Below are 18,859 nucleotides of genomic sequence, written 5' to 3'. Positions count from 1 at the left end.
AGAGACAACAGAGTAAAGGGGGGAAAAATGCAAATGCAGGCCACATTTTTTCAGATTTTTGTTCTTAAAGTTTTTTAAAGAACATGTATGTTTTTCCTTTCACTTCGGAACTGAGCACTGCTTTGTGTTAATCTATTACATAAAAGGCCAACAAAATAAATTGTAGTATATAGTTAACAAAAGGTGAAAAAAGTTCAAGAGGTATAAACTCTTTTGCAAGGCGCTGTAGCTGTGTCTAGACGGTTTGACAAAGACCTCCTGAGTCAGACAGTGAGGTAAACATATGCACACAATCCGGTTAAAGAGCCACACAGTAAGAGCAGCTTTGGGCACTGGACTTGAGACAGGTGTGTGTTTGTGTGTTTGTGTGTGTGTGTGTGTGCAGATAAAAGGGAAAGGGGGAAAAAGAAAAGGGAAAAGCGGAAAGTATGTTAAACAAAAGTAAAAAGGACCAGGGAGAGCTGGAGCAGGACGCCAGATGACAAGCGCGGATTCAAGATGCTTAGCTAATCCGTCTGAACTCTTTCCTGTTTTTCGTGTTTGACTTTTCTGCTTCTCTTCTGCACTCTCATTTGTTTCCCTTTTTACTTTCTGACCAGAAAAACACTCTGGTCTGGCTGGTGTCGGAACGAGAGAGAGAGAGAGGATGGAGCGACGAGCCTCGCCGTAGGAGCCACCCACGGCCTTTAACTGCAAGCGAAATGTGGCGGTAAAAAAACTCAGATATACAAGACAGCGCCTAAACGAAACCAAAAACAGACCGGCCTTTGACAAAATGAACTAAATCCACCCCGCAAAACACCAAGCAGATGGCAAGCGTCTGATTTAGAAGGACGCTAAGATGACTGAGATATCATATGACAATAAAGAGTAAATTAAAGTTTAGGAAAGGTTGGATGACGTTCTTTACTTTTTGTGCCAACAAACAGAACGCTGGCCTGGATCGGTCTCTGAGAAGCGTTAATCCTGCTGTAAATGCTCGCTGCTACTCCAGGACCCGCAGCTGAAAACAGTCCATGACAAATTGAAATCTTGTTTAAGAAGCTACGTCCAAAAATAACCGCGTCCAGCTGCTTTGGGAAAACGACCAAGTTTTTGTGTATTTCCGTTTAAAGAGGGAACAAGATGAATGCATTATTATGGGACTGACTGATGAGAATAACAATTTACAGCAAAATAACTAAAAATGAGAACGTATGGTCCTCGTAGCACAGTGTAAAACTCCTGAGCCATCAATCATTTCTTCTGATCTTTTAAAGTCCCCGAGGCTTTCCTAAGGACTTTGGTGGCTTTTTACAAGACAAAAGAACAAAACAAAGACATTTTTACAACAAGGTGATTCTCAAAGGGTGACTGGCAGAAAACCTTCCATGCAGTAGGTGATCACCAGGAGGAGGAGGCTACAACTTTTTAAAAAGTTGCAGCTTCAAAGCCCTAAAAATGTCCATGACATTGTTCCTACATTTCAAAGTAAATCCATTTTGAAGAATCTTCCTATGGGGCATAGATACCCCAGCGTTGCTCCTCCCATACATATTGCTCCACATTGATGGTGAGCTGCTGCGCTTTTCCTTTTCTTACAAGAAAAATAAATTTTGACCATCATTTAATATATCTGGTTGGAAAAAACGCAGCCTCCCATAGTGTGGAAACTAAAGGAGCACCACCCATGCTCTTGTTGCGGTAATGGTTTTATGGTGGCCGAACACATCCAGCTCCTAGTATTAACTGTAATATATTTTGAATTTGCAGTATTTGCAATTATTTATTAAAAACTTTTTGATGTGAAGCTGATGTTTTTTTTTTAAGTAGTGATAATTCATCCAAATATACCACATACAGTTGGCATAAATGTAGGTATTTTGTAAATGAAGTAAACCCACAGGATCGTTGGTATGTGTTGAATTTGCATCAGTTGGCATCAGTGGGACACGTTCAAAATGTTAATGTAGCTTGGTGTCTTCATCAGGGTTAACATAAAGCTTTGGCCAGATTTTAATATATGACGAGTCTTATTAGTTTGAGATGTTGCAGAACTGGATCCATTGAGTGGAGTGCAGCTCGCAGGAGGACTGGGAAGACCGGGTTAGGACCTTTGCAGTGCAGCGGCCGCCTCTCTCCCCACCGTCACCACATTTATCCTTGAGTAGCCGGACTACTTATGGAAACCAGTGTCTATTTAGTCCTTGCACCAAAACCCTTTAAATGCTGAGTGGTCAGTCCGTCTTCTCTCTGTGAAGGCGTGTGATTGTCTTTTTTTAAATTTTGTTTAGCTTTTGTTCAAATGCACTTTGAAATTTTAGGGTGAATCTAATCTAGCTCACAAGCAGAAACCCAAGCAGAAACCCAAGGGCCTTTAAATCAAGTTCTCTGACTACTACAAATGTTCCTGGAGTCCTCCCTTGATCTGGAACAAGGAAAACACTTTTAAAGACCTAATGAAAGCCTGGAGAACTAGACCTGTTTCAAAGATTACGAGAAAACCTGACAGTTCTGAGGTGCAATAAGAAGAAATTAGGACTGGTCTAAAACCTTTGCACAGTGCTGTAGCTCTGCCTCGCTGTGTGGTACTTCATTTCAATCAAAAGGGCTCTGTTTTGTTATTTATTACCAAAGCATCGTATTCACACGGACATATCTCATCTATTACACACGCACAACAATGAGTCAGTACCAAAATGGAATTACTCCCATCTGCAGACCAGAATAAAAGTTTCTAATTGTGTTTTCGGTGCTGCCACTTCCTGAAAAAAACATTTAAACTTCCGGATGAGTCAAACTTGCGGATCATCTGTCAAAGGACCTTTCTCTTGACGGGAGTCGCAGCTTTGGGTCCACGATGAGCGTTTAGTGGTTTGGACAGAAACGATAACGTGGGGTAGCGACGCTGGCGAGGGAGACTCGTTGGGGCCGATCTGCCGCAGCTGCTACCGCTCAGCGACATGGACAGACATCTGGGCGAGGTTACCGCAGCCACATGGTGGAAATTAACACGACGCTGGCTCACGATAGGTCGCAGCGAGGAGAACAAGCAGCCCACCATCCTGCGACCTGACTCACGGGTCGCTGCCTTTACCAGCCCTCCGCTCGAGCCCCTTCAGCTCACCCGGAAAAAAGACAAGAGGTTGACTGGGAGAGGGAGAAGGGAGCGTGGAAAAGGAGGGGAAATAAAGAAATAAAACGGGCGGTGGGTTTTTACTTACCGGGATCCCCTCTTCTTCCGATCCGTCCGCGTTTTCCCGGCGGCCCTGCAGAGACACAGAGAGAGGAATCAGTCTCCTGAATCAGCTCATCAGAGACGGGCAGAACGCAAACTCCACGTTTCATTAGGGTTCGGTGATTCCAAGGCTTATGTTAACAACTTGAATGAAGTGCAGAGTTTACAACATAGGGTTTTATTTCGCCAAACTTCCACATGTTGGAGCTGAGCCCATTGCTTTCCTCCAACCCTGCCATGATGCAGCTCGAAAAACCGCCTTCCTGGTAAAAGGATTTCTGCCGCCGATAGATGAGGGAAGCTGTGATAAAGAGCAGGAGGGCCTCAGCGGGACGGGGTAAGAAAACCATTTACCCCTGAGCCAACGTCCATCTGAGACCCCGAGCTGCGGCAGGACAATGAATCCCTTCTAAGCAGGCACTGATGTGCATTAATATCTACCTTGTTACCTACTAGAGTTAATGTGTTTTTAAGGTGCATCCGCTCAGAGACGGTTTTGTGAGAACAGAGGCTAGTTGACCAGCATGCAGAGGAGGAGCTAAAAACGGCGGAAAACAGAGCAAACAGGCGAGGAGCGAACTAAAGACGGCGTTTTCTCTAATTAGAAAAGCAAACTTTGGGACACAGAGTCACAGCAGTGAAGCTAACAGCATTACCCTGTCTGGCAGGACACAATTAGCTGAGCAAATCTCTGTGTTGGGAAAAAAACAACAACAATCTGCTTTTAAAGAGTAAAAACAACATTGCTATGCGCTAAAAGCTGATAGTATTGAAGAAGGGCTTAAAGAGGATCTTATTGTATTGAAGTTAAAGTTGGATTCTAAGCACTTTAAAGGGAAATAAAAGGCAACCCTGTCATTTGGATGCCATTAGTAACAGATTTATTTGACAAATACCACATCCAGACATGCTCGCTCACAGACAGCATGTGGCTGCATTAACACTGACCCCTGTGCTTACACAGGTGGATGCTAAACTGGGCTTCAGTCCTGAAAATACAGCATTAAAATGGGCTTAGTGCTGAAAGTCCAGGAATTTTAATAATCTTGACCTGGAGACATTGTCAGTTGGAATAACCATTTGACTAATAAAGATGCAGTAATTGTAGCTCAAATTACAACTTTTAATTTAACTTTTTTTTTTTTATTAATGTTAGCTGCATCCAGAAGGAATAAATTTTTCTGTACAGCACTGGAATTATTTAGGGGTTCTTTAAAGAGAAAGTAAACAAGTTTAATCTACGTCTGATTGCATTTAGTTTAGTCCTGACTAAAGGATGTCCTCGTCAGTCCGTCTAATTACATTTCAGTTCACTGGATGTGAGTGAGCACATCTGGATGCACCTTTATTCGGGGGTCGCCAAGGCAAGTCACCATAACTAGCCAGAGGTTTTACAACAGATGCCCTTCCAGACGCACCTGAGAGTCAAACCCGTGTCCAGCGTATCAAAGATGCAGACTTAGCCTGCAGAGGGTGTTCATTTCAGTTCACTGTATAAGTATTTAAAACTGACCCATGTGCTTAACCATTGTGTATAGATTTATTTCTCCTGGTAGGTGGATCATTTCATACATATAAGTTAAACAGTTTATCTTTTTCTCATTTCCATTTAATTTGGTTCTGATCGGCGTTTGGGCCGTTGGCTCTCTTATAAAACCAGACAGATTATGACTCCCGGTCAAACTAAAAAAGCTCTAAGCTGCCTTCTGTTGGCAGATTTTACTATTTAGAGTCACATAACTACATTTCCCATGATACACTACTAGCAGAAAAGAGAAAATGACTTTGAATATAAAAAGAAACCCTGAGTGAATTGAAGCACGGTTGCTCGGTATGAAATGTCCATGTCACATCCGTAAAAAGTGTGCAAATAAACAATGAAAACCTGCTTATGGAAGCAGTTCACAATGTTATCAAAGTGTAACAAAGATGGACACAGTTTAACAAAATGGAAAAATTTAACTCCAGGATATGGTCATTGTTCAACACAGTGACAACACTAACCTGATTTAGCAAATCAAATAAAAAACGAAAAGCGCTTTCTCTGCACTTTAATTCATTATCCTAATTGATAATGGAATAACGTGTTTTGCATTTTAAATTCTGCAGGCATAAAGTTCAGAGCGTTCACAAAGTTTTGCTCTGTTTGAACATGGAAAAAAAATCAGAGCTGCTCCCCAGCTCTGTATTAAACCTGAGAAACTTATGTAAGCAACACCTGTGCTGCGTTGTGAGTTGTGGTAAACAAGCTTTAGTAGAAAATGTCATTTACCTCTTGTGGTATTATTACCCTGTATGTTGGTTTAAAATTTTATACAAGTCCTTTAGGTCACAGGTTAGTGCAGCATACGACTATATCTGTATGCACAGCATAAGGGGTTGAGACTTTACTAAACTAAACAACTAAGCAAGAAAGTGTGGTTTGGATGTTCAAATGCTAGAAATCAAATAAACGACAATAAACAACAATAATAAAGGCATGAAATAGTTAAGAATATAACGCCTAAAACTTCAAATTGTTAAATTGTTATTTTTTTATATATATTATTTTACATTTTATCACTAATATTCTGACATGATTTTTGTCCCTGTGTTTACAGTTTACATTTCAGAGGTTTAGAGTATTTTTTAAATGTTTCTGTTCATTTCCAGTTGTCCTCTCTAAACAATTGACTTTTTCTCAGTTCTTACACACAGAGGTCAGTTAATTGGTCCTACATATTAAAGCAGGTGAAGCAGGGAAATATCAAACACATCTAAAAACCAGGGGAAGACTCTTAGGTTCCCCTTTAATTGAAGTCCTATCCATGTTTGTGCACACTAAGGTCTGTTTCATGTGATTTGTGGCCTAGAAACTAAAAAGAAATTGGGAACCACTAAATACGGGCCCTAGAAGGCCAATCCACAGAGCAAAAACAAGAACATGTGGAAATACTACCCCATCTCCTGCCACGTCTGGATAAGGACTCCTGTTATTTTTAAGCAGTCTTTAATAAAAACTGTGAGCCCAAGATGCAAGAGGATCTACGTTCAGCTCGCCTCTCCCAATGGACCGAAATGCCTCTGAAACACTTAAAATCTTCCATCTTCCTCTGCATTCGTGATGAAATGGGAACCATACCGAGTTCCTGATGATAAGTGCTTATGGCGGCAGACATGTTTTCTCTATTGTCATTATTGGCGTTATTGTAGCAGCCTAATCATTTCCTGACTCTGCCAGCTATTTCAAAGAGCTCGCTTATTCTCTTTCTCCACCTCCTCCCTTGCATCCACCTCTCCCACTTTAATCCTTCTTTCCTTCCTTCACGCAACATCAACGACCCAGAAATAGTTTTGGAGCCAAGGGATTAAGGAAGTGGCAGAGGAAAAAGCTAAAGTAAACCAAAGATGATGATTAGCTCAGGCTGAATCCATTTTCCGATACATAATTTTCAGTATTACGAACTTTATTAATGTTCTTTTTAATTATCTTCACATGTTTAGGCTTCAAGAAAACTTCTTGGGTGATTAAAAAAAGTAGCAATAAGCAGTTAGTGGACTTGTGCATAACGCAATTTTACCTCACAAGAAATGTGTTTAAACAGTTTGATTTATTTACCAGATTTAATCCTAAATCCTGGATGCCAACTAGCAAACACTCTGCCTGTCGATGTTTTTTATTACTGCCCTCCATATTTCATGATGGGGTTTACTTCATTCTTTTTTTCAGTCAGTGCTGCTAGAAGAATACAGCTTAAATATTTTCTGTTGTGGCAGATATGGCTGCATTATTAAGGAGGCAAGGTAGGGGATAAACAAAAAGAAAAAAATCAACAAACCCAGAAGTAAAACATTAACAGGGAATCATGTTTAAAGACGCACGACTTAAGTAGAGGTACGTTTGCTCGTTATCCTCGCAGACGCTCGGCATTTAAAGTGCCAAGCGCCAGCAGGTATAGGCGTCGCAGCATGTGGGTGAGACTTCAACAGCGACGGTCTGCTTGCCCGACAAGTTTGTCGCCAACTTCTGGAGGAGCAGGCGTCAGATTGACCGAAATGTGGGAGTGGGATCGGTCCTGAGTGGCAGATTAGAGGCCGAAAGAAGGTGGGTGATGACAAGGTGATGGAGGACTGGATCAGCTTGAGGGATTAATGGGAAAAACAGCCGGGCTGGGATACGGTAATTGCGGATGTAGTTCAAATTCCTGTTCCAGAGGAGAGCGATACATGCTGAAATAAAGACTTATGCTGATAGTTTTGCTCTTTATTTGTATTTAATTGGGCAATGCAGAAGTCGGAGGATTTATAACAATGAGAAACAAGTAAAAAGTCCTTACTTGTGCTCGCTCTCTTCCTTGCTGCCGATTGGTTTAAGTGTGTGCAGAGTTTACAGCTCAATAGTAAAACTTTGCTTGATTTTAAGCAGATGTGAGGATTATATAAGGAGACATGAGGGAATGTTACATTTTTTATGATCACTGATCTTTTCGCTTTCACAAACAAGAGTTGAACATAGGACAAACTTCTTTTTAATCAGCGTATCATTCAGTCAAGTGCTGCAGTTTCCAAGCAGGACCCCATCTAAGGTGGTCCTAATGCCAAAAAACAGCAGGGTAAATAGGTTTTTATGTGTTTAGAAGAGAATGAAGTCGTCTAGAATGATCAAGTTCGGGTTTAATTAGTCTAAATATTTTATAATCTTAACTAAAGGGGATCAAATAGATTCCAAATTAATATAGAAACTTTAAAAAAAGCGCTTCAGTTTTAGAGCAAAAGAAGACGCTGTGAGTCACATGCCAACTTAAGTATAGCTTCTTCAGCTTAAAAAACTTCTTTAAATGATCAGTTTTTTTTGTTTTCACAAGAAGACTTGCGCAATATCAGGAAAATGTGTAAATGTGAGGCTGTCACTGAAAATTGCGCTGACAATATTGATTATGATTGACGCCCATGCTTTTGTCTCTTCTCTTTCCCATTAAACAATGTGCCTGCCACTCTGTGTGGGTTTTACTATTGTAACCATTCAGAATATACATCAGGCCTGGGCAATAAGGCCAACTAGAATCCATTCAACTAGTTAAACATACTATAAATATGCAAAGTCTGAAGGCAAGACATTTGAAACATCATATACTACCAAATATTACCTCCAGGCTGTACAAATTGCAGTGATCTTAAATCCGTCTTAATTTCACACTGCAAGATCTTATTTTTAGACCTTCTGGGTATTTAAGGACATACAAGGTTGCAGATACAGCTGATGTAATTACATAGACTTCTTAACTTTTAAACAACGGTGGATAATTCTGTCACGAATAACCAAACGATATCTGAACAATAATGTTTTACATCTGTATCACTATATTGGTTTAATCTTAACCCAATCCAATCAAATATATATAAAGCACGTTTAAAAACAACAAATTGTTGATCAAAGTGCTTTACATTAAGAGAATAACTAGTAAATAGTAAATAAAGTAAGAACAATTGTAAAATAATGTTAGAAAACAGCCAGTAAAGAACAAATGACTCATACTATGCTGAAAGCCAGGGAAAACAGAGGAGTCTTCAAAAGGGATTTAAAAGAAGACAGTGATTCATTTTAAAATCAATTCTGTACAGGGAGCCAATGGAGAGCAGCATGCACAGGAGCGATGTGGTGTGTGATTGAATCAGAAGATTAGCAGCTGCATTTTGGACAAGCTGAAGACAAGAGAGGGAAACCAGACTCCAAAATACAGTCCAATGATTTTTTTTAATCCAGGGGCCGCAGATACATAAAAAAAGTGTCCTAGTATAGACCTCTGAGGCACCCCATTGCCAAAAGATACTGTAGACAACACATACTCATTTATATTGTCAACCAGTTAAGACTGAAACCACTCCAGAGCACCTTTAATACCAACGCGTTGATCAAGATGAGAAATAAAAATGCCTTGATCTACTGTTAAAGGCAAGTGAGGTCTGAAAGCATAATTATCAGCACCAGTAGCTACAAATATTTCATTAAAACCCCTTAGAAGAGCAGATTTCAGGCTGTGAAGATTTTTAAAACCAGACTGAGACACTTCACGATTACATATTCTCTCTAAAAAGGAATTTAATAGTAGAAAAATAACTTTCTACAGTATCTTTGTAAGGAAAATGTGTTTAGAGATTGGTGGCGCAAGACCTATTTTTTTAAGCAAAGGTTGCACAACAGCATTGAAACCCCGGGGACCATAGTTGTGGCAAGACTGCTATTAATAAAGGCCAGGACCGGAGGTCCGACGGTATTAAAAACATCTTTAAAAAGACGAGGAGTAACAGGATCACAGGGGGAACCAGAATGTCCCCTCAGATTTAATGCCTAGATGGGTTTTCCTGTATGCAAATGCATCATCGCTATCATAGGTGGCGAAAACATATCAAGCAAAAACAACTGTCATGATCAGAGACGTACTAAGAGCTGGTGACCAGAACGGGACGATTTGAAAATCAAAAAGCTGATTTTTTCCAATTAGCGAATGCGCCATATCTAAGAAATATCGGGCTACAGTAACAACACTCCAGTGTAGACATTGTCGCTCCATGAAGAGGATTCAAAATGAGCTATTTTCAGTTTCTGCATGCCAGCAAAAGTAAGAGAAACAGAGATGTAAGAGGCTGTCAGAAGGAAACCATTTTCCACCATAAGTCTGGGTTTCACTTAGGCTGCGAGAAGGTGAGAGACAGCCATATCTTTTAGCATGATGCTACCCTCACTCACCCCACTAATCTGTAACATAAGATCCTTAACAAAGTTCATAATCTCAACTCTGTAAAGTCTGTCATTGTTTTAAAATGCCAAAACCCCCGTTTTACAACAACTGCCCGCTAACTAGCGGTAGGACACTTCCTCCTCGCTCCTAATATAAATAATTGTTTACTCATGGCAGGAAAGCTAGAGGGGAATATTTTGAATGCTGTTCTTCATATTTTATGATTCTTAAAGAGAAATCAGAATAGGCTTCAAAAACTAAGAACTCAAAACCAGAAAGTTAGGAAGTAAAACCTTCATCTGGAGCGCAGCTTTCTCTAGCTCTCTGTGATAGGGATATGAACGGCTCCTCGGGAACAGGATGGCAACACAGAGCACACAATGAACTCCATCTGAACTGTAATGTAGATGTGTGTGTGTGTGTGTGTGTGTGTGTGTGTGTGTGTGTGTGTTTCTGTACGTGTGTTTACACGTTGGCCTGAGGCACTGTATCTGAGGCTCCACATATAGCTCCTCCCTATATATAAGGGGTACAACATCATGCAGTCCAAGGTCTGACAAAAGGGGGGCCCACTTGCAAGGCACGGCCACCTTCTCAGACTTTTTCTGTGTGTGAGAAAATCTCTGTGAGAAAACCGGAGAAAGAAAGAAAAAAAAAAAAAAACATTTTGGGTAAACTGATCCAAACCCAAAAATACAGATGCTAGACTTCATCTCCACAAAGGCAATCTGTTAAAAGCATAGAAGCGTCCTGCGCCATCTTTGGCCTCCACCCACTCCTCCGTGTGTGTTATACGCTTCCATCCTTAGCTTGGCTTGATTTAGCTACTGTGACGTTTCTTGCAAATGAAGTGCTTCCAGGGAACAAAGCGTCAGGGATCCGGGAAGCAACACCCCGACCTTTCCTGCTTCTAGGCCCCATTTTGTTTAATGCAACAACTGGGAGCAATAAGGAGTCAGCTGAAAATAGGAGAATGTGATACTTTGAATGCCCGACCGCAGGACTTACATCCATCTGTCCATCAAACCCCCCACCTCCATCTAAAAATCACACACACATACAGTACGTCCATGCTCCCCCTCCTACATGTTCCTGAACCCTCCTGTGACAGAGGAAAATCTAATTTAGGAGGAGGAAGAGGAGAGTGGTAAGAGGGATAGTGAAAGCAGTGGCTTGTTGTTAGCCGGAGGCAATGGGTCTCTAGAACATACTCCCTCTCCCCTTTTTGTTTGTTGGGTTTCTTTAAAACCCCAGGAGCAGGATTCCATTCATACCGCCACAATTACAGTAAGAAAAGCTGCAGTTTTCCTCCGTCAACGCCGCATTGTATTCCAAATTGTGCAGATCCTGACAGAAAAAAAAAAAAAAATCCACATTATTCATTCCCAAACACGCAAACCTTTGTTTAAAATCGCTAAGAGACTTGTTTCCCATATTGGTCCAAGCAATAATTTATAGGGTTGCTGTTTGCTGATGTGAGATCAGTATTATCGTGAGGATTCCCCCCTCCGTCTGATTGTCTCGTCGCTGAAACGGCGCGCGCTGACAGCTGCTAAGCCTCTCTTCCTGAAACAAAACAACTTCTGCCTGGACCGACTCCTGGATCTGTCGTTGCTCGCCTGCTCCGGCCCTGTCTGTCCGGGTAAGATGGGGGACACATGCTGTGGAAGTAAACAGCGTCAGAAGGAGAAAGAGACAGCGGATGTGCTTCACATGCCGATGATTGGTTCTCCAGCTGCCCCGCATCTCCCACCGGGTCAGGCGGGGTTCAGCCGCTCGGATGGATTTCTGCTCAGCCTCATCGTGGGTACGATCGGATGAGCCAAAGTTAAAAAAAAAACAAAAAAAAACGAGGGAACTTGCTGCACTCGCAGGTCAAACAAGTACCTTTGCACTGCAAAAATGGATCTAAAAATAAGTAAAATGTTCTTAAAGTTAGTGTATTTATTCTTGATTTGAGCAAGTAAATAAGATTATCTGCCAATGGAATGAGTATTTTGATCCCTAAAATTAGATAATTAGACATCCTGCACTTGAAATAAGATGATGGAGATGAGTTGTTCCTATTTTAAGTGCAAAAATCTTATTCCATTGGCAAACCATCTTATTTATCTGCTCAAATCAAGGATAAATGCAGTCATTTTAAGAACATTTTACTTATTTCTAGTTCCGTCAAGTGTTTGTGGCCTTTAAGGACATTTTAATGCAGAATCCTCACTTTCTTGATCTCAGTTTTAAAATGTTATTCAAACACTATCCAGCTATCAATTCCTTAGGATTTAATTATAATTCAGGATGATACATACAGTTTTGATTAGTCTACCATGACTAATGTTCTCCACCCCTCTGCTGAAATGTGGTCAGAGACAGATGCCAAACGGTAAACACCGTCCTCTTGCAAAGGTCATCGGACAGAAATAAGAAACTGAGCCCTCTAGGCGTTGCATGACAGCAGAGCGGCACTTATGAACATGTAGGATGGCATTCCTATGACGGGCTGAGCACCAATTTCCGCATTAAGAGAGTTTGAATCCCAGTTTTGGCTATTATAGACACGTAGTTCTCCTCACATGCTCAGTCGAGGCTGAGTGGCATTGCCCTAAGCCTGTGTCTCTGTATGACATCTGTCGGCCAACTTTTGGGTGAAAACTAGTTATGGGAGTGAGAAGGCTGTCACAGAAACACTGAGTATGCATTCAATGACTTATAAAGTCTTATAAAGTAGAGTCTTATTCAATAAATGAGAATATACGTTCCAATGAGGCTCGTTTGTCAGATTAAAAGCATGTTTACAAAATATCCTTTAAGCAAGTATTAGACAAACTTTTCATTCAGCCCTCATTTCTGTATTAGAAATATTTCTTATTGGTCTGATGCAATATTATGATCTTAAATGTCTTGTTTTGATAAGGCTGAAGCAGAGAATCATAATAGTTAACTGGAATAAAGGCTGTGGGTAATTAATCTAAATAAAGTGTTTCACTTAGTGAATTGAGTTACTGAAATAAATGACTTTTCAACAATGTTCATATTTTTTTCAATTTATGGCTGTATACTAACGTTTTGCACTTTTCCATATTTGGACCAATATTTTTTTTCATCTCTTAAATTCAGCAAAAAAAGAAAAATATGTTTGATAACCACATGTTACTTTTCTTCGACTTCTCCGTTATGGACTACTTTATGCTAATGTATATTAAAAAAATATCCAAATGAAATACATTAAAGTGTGTAGTCCTAGGCCTGACAATATGTGGAAAAGTTCAAGGCACATCGTTGCTTTTGCAGTGCAAATAGAGAGGAAAGGATCTGCTGCACAAAGACAGTCAAAACAAAACTACAAAGGAACGTCAACAGAAGCTCGGTACAGCAAATGGAAACAGATCACTGAAAGATAGACCACCGCCTCCACAGCCAGGAGGACAAAAGCTTTACTTTCAGGTAACAACAGCGAAAGGACATTGTGACGCAAAAAGGCCAATAAATGATTAACATTCTTTAAGACGTTGCTCTAATGTCTGCAGCGTTTGGTGAGGTCTTTTTTTAATGAAAGCTGAAATCTGTTTGACAAAACCATCTAAAGTTTGAACACTGAAAGCGAGAACGGCGGATCCGTCGGCTGAATCCAGCGTGGCTCCATCTGCAGACCAGAACGCTTTTTTTTCCTCTTAACTGCAGAAACAGAAGATACAAAACAGAAGCCAACCACAGCATTGTCCTCCACATACCTCTGAAAAAGGAGGGTCCTCTACGTTTTGACTTGAGCCGTACAAAGTCATCTCCGAGTGCATCATCACTAACACAGTGACTAACCGTGGCGCGGTGGCAGTCATTAATTCAATGTACCAATGAATGATAATTTTAAAACTAAAATCTTTAACTCTGTAATGCTCAAAAAAACTCCAGGTGACTCCTTTTGAAGCACCGGCTCTACTCTACTTGTATCCTGTATCCAGGATAATAGTCTTTTGGTAACGATTTACATCTCATGACCATGTTAAAGTTGTATAGTAGATGGACCGCTAAACTGAAAGCTTTGCTCAGTTGTGACTCAGCACTTTATTTACCAGACCTTAGCAGGCCTCTCATTAATGCAGAAAAGGCCCCAATCCATCTGCCCATCTCCACCTCCATCCTACCCGCTCTTATTAACAATTCACAAAGATACTTGCCACCTGGTTGTCCTACTGCTATCTCTGCCATCCTCTCAGCCGAAAATATGTTTAGATGTTTGAAGATTGTAACTAAATGTTGGTACGTTTAGCCTGATTGTTGTATTTTTCTATATTTTTGTATATTTATGTTCTTGTAAGTGTTGTTTGTCTACTTAATGTTTTACCTTCCTGATGGTTTTTCTCTGTCCAGGTACTGCAAAATAAAAAAAATAGCCTTTTTGCTAACTCGGGCGCATTTGCAGAAATGTCATTAACCTACAAAGTCCTCGCAAATAAACTTATTTTATTCTGTTTAGGCACAGAGTGACATTTGACCCAGAGGATGCAGGCTGCCTTGTTTCAGAGAAGAAACATATCCTCAGATTTACTGGAGCAGTCTTTCAACTCCGGTGCACAAAGAAGGTCACGATCCTGATGGAAATCCAACAGAAGCACATCATCTGCAAAAGGAAAACATGAGACTCTAGAGTTCCTAAACCAGACACCTTCCTGTCTAGGACTACACCTTAATTCTGTCCACGAGCAACGCAAGCGGGATCAATGACACTCTGGATCAGCTTGGGTTTGAGCCGAGGATGTGGACACAACTAGGGTAACCTAAACTCTGAGATCCCTAACTGCTGCAGCACCACCGACATACAGTAACGCCCAGAAGGACACAGTCATAAGCCTTCTCCAAATCCATCCAACACCTGTGGACAGCACAGCCAATCTCCCATGATAAGAATCCCCTTATAAGATCTGGTCCAGTTCAATGACCGCATTTGTGGCCCCTGGACTGATTTGGTGAGGCCCCGACTGCAATTCAAGAACAGACGGACGATCTTAAAACAGAAAATCTAAGGAGCGTCACAAAGTATTTATCATTTGACAATAATGCTTTGTGTTTAAGTTTTTCACTTTCATAGTAAACACGAATTATCCAGCTAATGAACACACAAATCTCAATATAACTGATTTATTAAGCTTGGCTTAAAGTAGCAAACATTTTCAAAGGTAAAAAGGAGGCCCCAGTCTACTTTTATTACTGAGAATAGATAAGAGAGTAAAAATCAGTCAACTCCCACCAAATATACACAAACTGCATGTGTTTCTATTACTAAAGCAAATATACAAAATGCTTTTAAAGTTTAGGATCTACAACAAATTACAAATCCCTTGCCTTCAAAGATGACTATTTTCTGTTTTGTTAAAATATTGCAAATGTAATTTACGTTTGTGGACCACATGCACGTTTGACTTGATGATTTTGGCCCATGTGGCAAAAAGTTTGTACACCACCGCCCTAGAACAAGCTTTTCCAGGGAAGCTGCGTCAGTGCGATTCATCATTGGTTGGATAATGCTTCCAAGTCCGTTTTTTTAAATATTATCATCAGATCTGAAATAAAATTGAATGCAGAAACGTAGGCTTAATGAATACCGTCAAATACTTAAAGATAGAAACCAGTAGTATTTATTTTGCTGAGGCATGCTCTAAACAAAAATAAGCCAGTTGCACATATTTGTCAGTGACACCTGATTAAGACACAAATACATCTTTCTACAAATAGAAAGACTCCATTTATCTTCACGTTATTGTTTTTATTTCCAACACTGTATCTATGCGTTTGCATATCAGACCAAGCCATCCGATTCTGTCATGCTCAGGACTGCCAGCCGAAATCCAAATGGGTGGCCATGGTGTTGGACAAAAAGCCTTTTCAGTGCTGCAAAAGTCAACTTTATGTTCTCTCTGCATTCAGAGAAAGGCTCTCAGCAGTGCTGCACAGTCAAAAGCTTGTTTAACCGCAGCGAAACCTCTGTCAACACAGAAAAGTTTAACACGAAACAAAGTTTAACATGAGCAAAGATCTGCAGGTTCATTACCGTTACCGTAATTTGTCATTTAAAATGAATTACCATCTTCTCAGTGGTGTTCTTGATTTGTTTATTTTAGCTCTATATTTTACTTGGATCTTTCCAGTGTTATTTATGCTTGATTTCCCTTTTTGACAAGTAAATTAATAGCTAGTCATTGATGTTTTACAGAAATCAGAGAACCGCTGTGAAATTTACACTTCCTGGCTCAAATTAGCCTTTGACTTTTGAATGTTATTCCTTGATTTAAAGTTTTTTGGTAGAAGATGAATCAAAATCAATTATAACGGAGAACTGTGCAATTGTTTGATGCTGAAAGACTGCAAATTGCAGTTTAAAGACATTTTTCTTTTCCTGCAGGTCTTTCTGCTTGTTTCTCTATTTTAATATCAGCGTAACACAGCAATTGTCATTGTTTTTCCAAGTCTGTGGTTTCTGTGTTGCGCAAACAAGATGTTTCCTTTTGCTTTGGAGCTCTACCGTGACGGAAATGGTAAAACACTAAGAACAAACAGAATTACATTTATTTTGGAAATGAATAATTGAAAAAAAAATCCTCAAAGAGGTCGAGTTTGATTAAGAAAAACGAATTTCATACCTACCTTGGAGAGATTCCTCACGTCGTTAGGAACATAATACTAACATTTATGTTAGTAGCGCAATCCTTTCCAGCTTCTTACTCAGATGCTTCAGACGTGCAAAAAATTACCAGGAGACCTTTTGCTCTTGTACTCATTAATTGCCACTATTGCAGCCACCACCTCAACATTAATACTCAGTGTTGTATAGTAATGAAGTAAAAATACTTCACTATTGTACTTAAGTATATTTTGGAAAACTTTATACTTTTCTTGAGTATAACATTTTTAGATAACTTTTACTTTTACTTCACTATATTTCTGAACTTAATTGCATACTTTTAATCCAGTACATTTTCAATGTTTGGTTTGGTTACTCGTTACAAAAAGAGAGAGAGAGACTCACTGATTGACATTGTGGTATAGGTAGAGCATCTAATAGCAGAGAGTCCTAATTTTCTTAACTAAATGATATCTGCAACCGCAGGTGTATCTTTTAACAGGTTTACCACTTCCTGTAGGTTAACTATCACTTTATCACTTAACCATGTTCTTAGTATACACCCCCTTTTCCTGCACTTGGTTGTGTATAATTTTAAAGTGCATCGTACTGACCTTACTTGAAGAAGGAAAACTGGAAGCTTACAAAAAGGTTGTGTTTTCTGTCTAAACTTGGTCTAAATTTCTCCTGCACTTGGTTGTTTATAGTATTTCAAGTGAATTTTACTTTCAAAGTTTACCAAAATTTTTATTACATTACTTGAGTACATCTATTTTTACAGTAATTTTCATACTTAAGTACAAGACATTTCAGATACTTTAAGACTTTAACTCAAGTAACATTTCAGTCATTGACTTGGACTTCTACCAAAGTCATATTTTGGAGAGGTACTTATACTTTTACTTGACTCCGAGATTTCAGTACTTTATACAACACTGTTAATACTGCTATAAACAACTTGTGCTTTCAGCCAAAAGAGAATATAAGATCAGACTGTAAGTGGGCAGCGTGTTGCTGCTATGAAATCAAGCTTCCTCTTGGGCTTATCTTCCTCTTTTCCCGTGGGCTGTGAAGGTGTCTTCACTGGGGAGACAAACACCTGAGAGCAGCCCATCGGAGCCTTTTTAAAGCGCATCCCAGGCCGGCAGTCATGAGGATTTTTTTCCCTGAGCTAGCCGCAGACAACCAGGTTCACCCTGAACCAACGTCTTCCTACAGGACGACCCAAAGTCACCATGACCAGAGACAAAGGGAGACATTTGGCAGAAAAAATGAGCAGGCAAAGTTTAAAATGTGTTTTCACTGTGTTTAATGAGAGTTATTTATTCACTAAACATTAAATAACTTAAAAATAAGTGAAACGGCACAACAAACTGAATATGGTCACTTCAGTAATTATCTGCTTAAATGGTCGCTAAACCCTAAATGTGAAGAGACGCATGATGAGCAATCCCATCACTTTTGAAGCAGTATCTGCTGCTGTTCTAACTTCCTGTTGCTTCTAGCTGTGCTGCAGTGTAAATATTGGCTAGAAAAAAAGTAGAAATTTGGTGTTATTTTTCTTATTTCTGTCCCTTATGCCAATTAAAAATAGCATTCCAATTTAACTATAATATTTAATTTACATTGTTTTGATGTTGACTGGACTTGGACTGATTTGCATTCATGTAACAAAAATACATAAGATAAAAAAAATGGTGTGCGGTCTTTTTCATGGTCATTTTTGGATCCATCAATTTCACAGTGAGTGTAGCATACACTCACATCCTGCCCCGGCTCTCAGATTACTGCTCACAAGTAAATATTAGAGTGGAATTGCGGTGCAGAAGAAAAAAAAATCAAGCTGTGTTGGAGAATTAATCCACGGTGGCACAAATTTATAATATCCTGTTTATTGCGGGTTATACAGCATTTTACGAATGATTTTACTTCAATTCACTATCAATTACTTTGAAAATCCCAGTGGTTGATTGTATTAATCTGCCAACAGCTACACAAAGTTTGTGCTGCTGCGGCAGCCTAAATATTATGGAGCCTTAAGCAAAGAAAAAAAAAAGTAAATTTCAGTAACACAACAGCTGGGACTGAGTTCAAGACTTCTCAGGATAATCTCTGTTGTACTTAAACTAACATTACAGTATGAATCTGAACAGTATGATTTATTTCTGACTGTTTAAGTCAAACAAACAGCACCAGAAGATCAGGATTAGCATCTAAGGAGATTTAAAAATTCTGTGGCAATGGATCTCTCATGTGTAACTGTGCACAAGTTGCAAGGGTTTTTCTAATTTTAAGAGTATTTTACATAAA

General features: G+C 39.7%; 1 protein-coding gene across 10 annotated transcripts in view; it reads right to left on the bottom strand.

The window, feature by feature from the left end:
- The window catches only part of si:dkeyp-44a8.4 (collagen alpha-1(XXIII) chain), a 190,461-nt gene that overhangs the window by 49,539 nt on the left and 122,063 nt on the right, over nucleotides 1-18,859 (bottom strand). For all 10 annotated transcript variants that reach the window (XM_036127478.1, XM_021310294.2, XM_021310331.2 and 7 more), the window contains exon 3: nucleotides 3,204-3,248. In XM_036127478.1, the coding sequence (XP_035983371.1) occupies nucleotides 3,204-3,248 (45 nt within the window). The remainder of the gene's footprint in view (nucleotides 1-3,203; nucleotides 3,249-18,859) is intronic.

The sequence above is a fragment of the Fundulus heteroclitus genome, chromosome 23, assembly GCF_011125445.2.
Source record: "Fundulus heteroclitus isolate FHET01 chromosome 23, MU-UCD_Fhet_4.1, whole genome shotgun sequence".
Lineage (NCBI taxonomy): Eukaryota > Metazoa > Chordata > Actinopteri > Cyprinodontiformes > Fundulidae > Fundulus > Fundulus heteroclitus.
Note: the sequence above shows the minus strand (reverse complement) of the source record. Positions and strands in the feature narration are given on the sequence as shown.